Source organism: Leptonychotes weddellii, chromosome 5, assembly GCF_054177405.1.
Source record: "Leptonychotes weddellii isolate Sample4059 chromosome 5, ASM5417740v2, whole genome shotgun sequence".
Taxonomy (NCBI): domain Eukaryota; kingdom Metazoa; phylum Chordata; class Mammalia; order Carnivora; family Phocidae; genus Leptonychotes; species Leptonychotes weddellii.
In genome coordinates this window covers 22,153,483-22,159,482 of record NC_138373.1, presented here as the reverse complement: position 1 = coordinate 22,159,482, position 6,000 = coordinate 22,153,483, and the positions used below count along the sequence as shown (strand labels likewise).

Here is a 6,000-nt window from a genome sequence, read left to right as displayed (position 1 = left end):
GCCTCTGAAGAATTCACTGAATATTTCCTAAGAACAAGGACATTCTCCATATAACCAGTTTGGTTATCAACTCTAGAGAATTTAACATTAATATCTTATTGTCTCTTCCACAGTCCATACTGTAGCTTTGTCAGTGGACTCAATAATGTCCTTGATAGCAGATTTTTTCCTCCTCCAGTACAGAATCCAGCGAAGGTTCATTTACTGTCAAGTGACTTTCAACCTAATTAAGATTTTATTTTTTATTTAATAACATGACGTTCTGGCACTTATTGCGATCAATTTTTAGCTTCACTTAGTAGAAGAAAATTAATTACATGTTCTTGTAAGAAGGTTAGAATTCTAACATTTTGGTAAGAGTGTTTTCACCATTTGCTAATTAAAATAGTTCATCATTAGAATTTATTGAGTAGGCACTGAATACCTGACATTTTTCTCAGGGTGATAGTCTTGCACAACAGGCTCTTGATAAGCGTCACTGAGTGAATGAACCGTGTAGAGGAGATGGGTCATACCCTTGTGGGTCGGCAAGATCTTGGGTGCATATGAAGACTGAGATGCATTAGAATTTTTGTTGAGGAATATTTAGTAAGACCTTGACTCCTAGGGACCCATTTAATTGAAGACTTTAACATAATAATTTTAATGCAGTCCGTTCCTAAGAGAGAGAGGAATAATTACATTATACAATTCTGTCATATCTAGAAGCAATTTATGAAGGGTACCCCAGGGGTCAGCCTGCATTCCGGATAGCCACCCATATGAGTTGTGAGCCCCTTGTCTTAAGCGATTTAAACAAATGATTTCAACAGCAGTGTTTTTAGTGTAAACAAAAGTACCTGTCAGTAAATTTTCTCTTCACGACAGTAACCAGGGGCGGAGGTTTATATTTTCCTTAGAAAAAGCACCTCTGTGGTGTCTCCCTGTCAACAGGACTGTGTGCATCTCAGGGTGTGGGGGGGTGGACATTAGTACCCGGGTATCTGGAGCTGACCTTAGAGACTGTGCCACCATCCTTGGGTAATGATGTGGCCTTTGACTCCACCAGCAAACTCTGTTCATTGCCTCTCCACAGAAGTCGTCAAGAAACACCAGGCCATGATGGGCTGGAACAGGGGTGTGCAAAGTATGACCCATAGACCAAATGTAATGCAGCCTACCACCTGCTATTGTGAATAAAGTTTTATTGGCTCCAGCCATGCCCATTTGCTTACATGCTCTCTCTGGCTACTTTTGAGCTGCAGTAGCCAAGTTGAGTAGTTGTGATGGCTCTGTGGCCCTTTGATGAAGCTGTTTGCCGCCGCCTCTCCTTGAATATTCATAGCTGACTTTATAATAGCTTTCCAAGGAAGGGCACTACACTGTTCTAAGCACGTTACACGAACCATCCCATTTAACCCTCACAGTGAGCCAGGTACTGCTTTGCTCTCCATTTTACAGAGGAGGAAGATGAAGCTGGGAAGTGGCTTCGCCAAGACTACAGAGTAAGATGGGCAAACTCAGACTGAGACAGGGCCTAACCTTTAACCCCCAGTAATCTCCCGTTCCCGAGTCACCCAGCTTTCCCTTATTGTAATTGTAATTTCAAATTATGAAGGAAGGTTGCCTTTTAGAAATATCCAACTTTTGGAATGCCTGGCTGGATCTCGGGGTTGTGAGTTTGAGCCCCACGTTGGATGTAGAGATTACTTAGAGATAAAATCTTGAAAAAATATATCCAAGTTTTATTAAAGATGTGTTTTCTGTTCGGTTTTGCAGCTTCATTCAATAATTAAGAAAGTGATTGCCCACTTCCATGATTTCTCCGTTCTTTTCTCAGTGGTAAGTAGCATTCCTTAATTACCTTTGGAAATTTGTGTCTGAGTCAGAGGTTCACTTAGTGTCTCAGTCATGTTTTCATGGTGTCCCAGGCCAAAAGAAATACTTAACAGTTCCCTTTAGAAAGTAGTTAGGTCTAAACAACTTCAGGATTTATGGCATAACAACTTAATCAGCATTTGAAAAATGAGTACCCAGACGGAGAGAGAAATATTATCTTTATTTCTTTCATGACTCGCTCATGGAATGTGTGCCCCTCTTGAACATCACACAGCTTCTCAAACCTTGGAGTCAGACTGGGTGTCCTCTTCCTCTTTTCCTCTTCCACACTGATTTTCATAGGACACTTGCTTTTTATCACACATACAGTCTAACGTTGAAACTCTGGAGTACGTCAAACTAATAGTTGTCTCATTGTCTGACAGCTGAAATTTTTTTTATGTGTCCCTCACATTTTAAAATACCCCACGATGCCCCTTCATGTTGGCTGCATTGCCCTGGGCAAGTACAAATCTAGAGGATTCTCTTCCCTGTCACCCCTCCCTCTGCGGGTTTCCATTCATGTACACTCACAGAACTGTTTGTTTCTTGCTTATTTTAAAAATAGAACCTCTTATTTTTTGGAGATTCTCCATACCCCAAGCACCCTGCCGGAACTTTGCATGCGTTGCCTCGTACCATTTTCACAACACCGCTAGGAAGTAGGAGCAGTTAGGATTCCCACTTTACAGATGGGAACACTGATGCTGGAGGAGGTGGAGTAACTTGAGTAAGGTGGCACAGTTAGTAAATGTAGAGTCAGGATGTGGGGGCCACTCTGAACAACTGGCTCTTCTTTCTCTGATCAGTATAATCGTAAAAAAGAAGCCCACCTTGTGTGTTGTTACCCAGAGAAGCCCATGGTCATCTGAAGCTTGCCCAGATGGTTCCCAAAATGTTCACTGGCCCCAGCCCTGACCCCTGGGGCGTGTAAGTGGTTTTAACCCTACGAGCTTTCACAAACCTGCTTTCAGGTGGGTCCTCCTCTGACCTGCCTCAGAGAGATGAATAGCTCTTTCTCTGCTCTGACCTTCAAAGAAAAAGGGACCCAACAAATCCCTTCCAACAACTTGTGTAAATTGCATGTAGAGTGCTTTTTTTTTTTTATTACTTTTAGGAAAAATTTTTGCCGTTTCTGGACATGTTCCAAAAAGAGAGTGTACGGGTGGAGGTTTGCAAATGCATCATGGAAGTTTTTATCAAGTAAGTGTAACACGGTGTCACCCAGAGCTTGGATTCCCAATGCCCCTGTGAAGCATATGGATGAGAATCACTCTGTGTCCTTGGAGGCCTAATGATCTGTATGCATTTAACATCTAAAATAACATGGTGAGGAAAAACACATTACAAGGAGCAGTCATGATAGTTTGTAATTAGTGCCTAAGAAGACAAAGCCATAAGTAGTATTTGGAGCCTGACCATCACCTACATTGTATTCTGATGTGTTTTTGGAAGGAGCAATCTGTTAATGAACTACTTAAGGAGTAACATTTTAAAAGATAAAAATAAAGTCATACTTGTCAAGGTCGCAGAGCTAGAAAGCTTTCCGTCTTCAATGCTTAGATTTGTGATTGATTTTTAAATTTAGTTGCTTTCCTTTTGACTAAATCTGTGTTTCCCCAAACAACCTACTGTTGGTGGTACAGGAAATAATTCTAGGTGGCACGTGGAGGAGAGATTTTGATTTTGATTTGAAAAGTTGTATATTTAATTTAATGTGTATTCAATATATAACTAGTTTAATTGGTATTTTCATGTATTTTTTTTTTTTAGGACAGAATTCAATTTAAAAAGTTAAAGTTGCTTTATTTTATTTTTTAAAGATTTTATTTATGTATTTGACAGAGAGAGAAAGCACAAGTAGAAAGAGAGGCAGGCAGAGGGAGAAGAAGAAGCAGGCTCCCCGCTGACCAGGGAGCCCAATGGAGGGCTCGATCTTAGGACCCTGGGATCAAGACCTGAGCCGAAGGCAGTGCTTAACTGAGACTGAGCCACCCAGGCACCCCTAAAGTTGCTTTAAATATGAAATATATAGATATGGTAAAATAAAGTGTGTTAAGATGGAACTTAAGTAACCCCGGTTTGGAAAATTGAGTTAGATGTTGCTTGAATAATGTATGTTTTAAGCTTTCCTTGTGTTGTCTTCCTGAAATATTAATTCCATATGCTTGGAAACAAATATACTTCCTTTACTTACATCAAGATTTGTTATAAGACCTTGTCCTTCTATATTATTTGAAAAGCCAAATTACAGTTTTGCCTGGCACTTAACACAGTTGTAGATGGGTTGTGGGCTGCTTCAGAAAGAAATGTAAAAAAATCAGGTCTGCCCGTTGCCTGGCTTAGGAAATGCAGCAGCTTTACCATGATTTGGTAGGATTTACCGTGATTTTAGGAGAAGTTATAATATGTGTAGAAAAGCAAACTTGTTATTGAAGGAAGAATTAAGAGTAAAACCAGAACATTGCCCATTACATGTTCAATGCCAACTGGGTAATTTGCTATTTCTCAAATATATGTGATAGAGGAGAAACTCAGCCTGCGCCTTCATTGCTGTGAGCGGACATAACTTACACTGTTGTCTTTAAATGTCTTGTAGGCATCAGCAAGAGCCCACAAAGGACCCTGTGATTCTGAATGCGCTTTTGCACGTGTGCAAGACCATGCATGACTCTGTGAAGTAAGCCACGCTTAAGGCTGAAACATAACATGGATTGGGTCTTAATACCACATAATAGTACATTGGGGAATTACTGCATTAAGCTGCCGCTGTGGATACTATTATTTTATGGGGTCTATTAAAATTCTTGCTAATGAGGACATTCCAGTCTAGGAGGACAGAGAGGCTGAGGGTAACCTTCCTGAGAAGATTAAATGGCCGGTCTTTTTTTTTTTTAAGATTGATTGATTTGAGAGAGAGAGCGAGCAAGAGCGAGTCGGGGGGCAGGGGCAGAGGGAGAGAATCTTCAAGCAGACTCCACGCTGAGCACAGAGCCTGATGTGGGGCTCAATCCCACAACCCTGAGATCGTGATCTGAGCCGAAACCAAGAGACACTCAATCGACTGCACCACCAAGGCGCGCCGAGATGGCAGATGTTTTTACAAAGGGATTTCTGTTGAGAGGAAAAGGCGTGAACTCAAACTCCACGTCTCCTGGAGATTTGAGAGCAGCAGATAAAATAATGAGTTCACTCATCCAGTAACATAGCCTTTACATTTTTTCTTGTTATTAGCCAATTACTTGAAATTCAAATGAAATGGCTTCTCTTCCTTACATGAAGGGCTCTAGGTGTTTAGTAGACCTGCGGCTCAGTCCTGTGCGTTAGCCGTTAGCCTTACCTCTGGATCAGAGGCCAAAGTATCACTCCTTTGCTTTCTAGTTTTTTCCCTTACATGTTTCCATTTGATTGTGTTTGAAGCAGTTCCTGCTCATTTGTGGCTGAAATTTCAGTCCCCACAGAATTTTTAAGCCCAGCAGCTTGAGTCACTGGAAAATGTTACAAGAATGGAGAAAACGTTTTGGAACTTAACCGTCAGCAAGATGAATTGTATTTCTTTTTTTTCTTCTGAATTTTGGAATCTTTATTTTCATGATCTTGTGTTGTTGACCTCTTGAATAGTTACCAAAATTAAAATATCAAGACTTTTTGTAATACATGGAACCATAGGCTTTTTAGTTGGACAAAAAAAGAAATAAAGGCACAAAACACATCAGAAAGGCACTTGTCTTAGTAGGATACCGGGTTTTAGCTTCGGTAAAATAGAAAGTTTATTTCTGTCTTGCTAAAGGTGTGAGATCAGATGGGGTAGGGCCGCTCTGCTGTAGAGCACCACCCAGGCTCCTTCTGTCTTGTTGCTCGGCCATCCCTCTGGGGTGTTGCCCCTGTCTTGCTGGGGGAAGCTGGCTTACCTCGACCATGTCCAAGTACAGCCTGCGGGCATTGGAGGATAGTAGTTTTCTTTCTGCGAGAAACTTGGACAGCTCACCCTCACCTGTGCTCACATCCCATTGGCCAGAACTGTCCTATGGTCATACCCAGCTACAGAGGGGGCTGGGAAATGAAGTCTCAAAGAATGAAAGGTACATTGCTTTGTTAGCGGACGGAATGCAGTCTTTGCCAGGGACACGGAAAGGACAAACC

At 41.4% G+C, this 6,000-nt stretch overlaps 1 protein-coding gene across 8 annotated transcripts in view; it reads left to right on the top strand.

The window, feature by feature from the left end:
* VPS35L (VPS35 endosomal protein sorting factor like) overlaps nt 1-6,000 on the top strand; it is a 102,150-nt gene that overhangs the window by 53,443 nt on the left and 42,707 nt on the right. For all 8 annotated transcript variants that reach the window (XM_081819923.1, XM_081819929.1, XM_081819926.1 and 5 more), the window contains 3 exons: nt 1,759-1,821; nt 2,975-3,060; nt 4,457-4,537. In XM_081819923.1, coding sequence (XP_081676049.1) covers nt 1,759-1,821; nt 2,975-3,060; nt 4,457-4,537 — 230 coding nt within the window. The remainder of the gene's footprint in view (nt 1-1,758; nt 1,822-2,974; nt 3,061-4,456; nt 4,538-6,000) is intronic.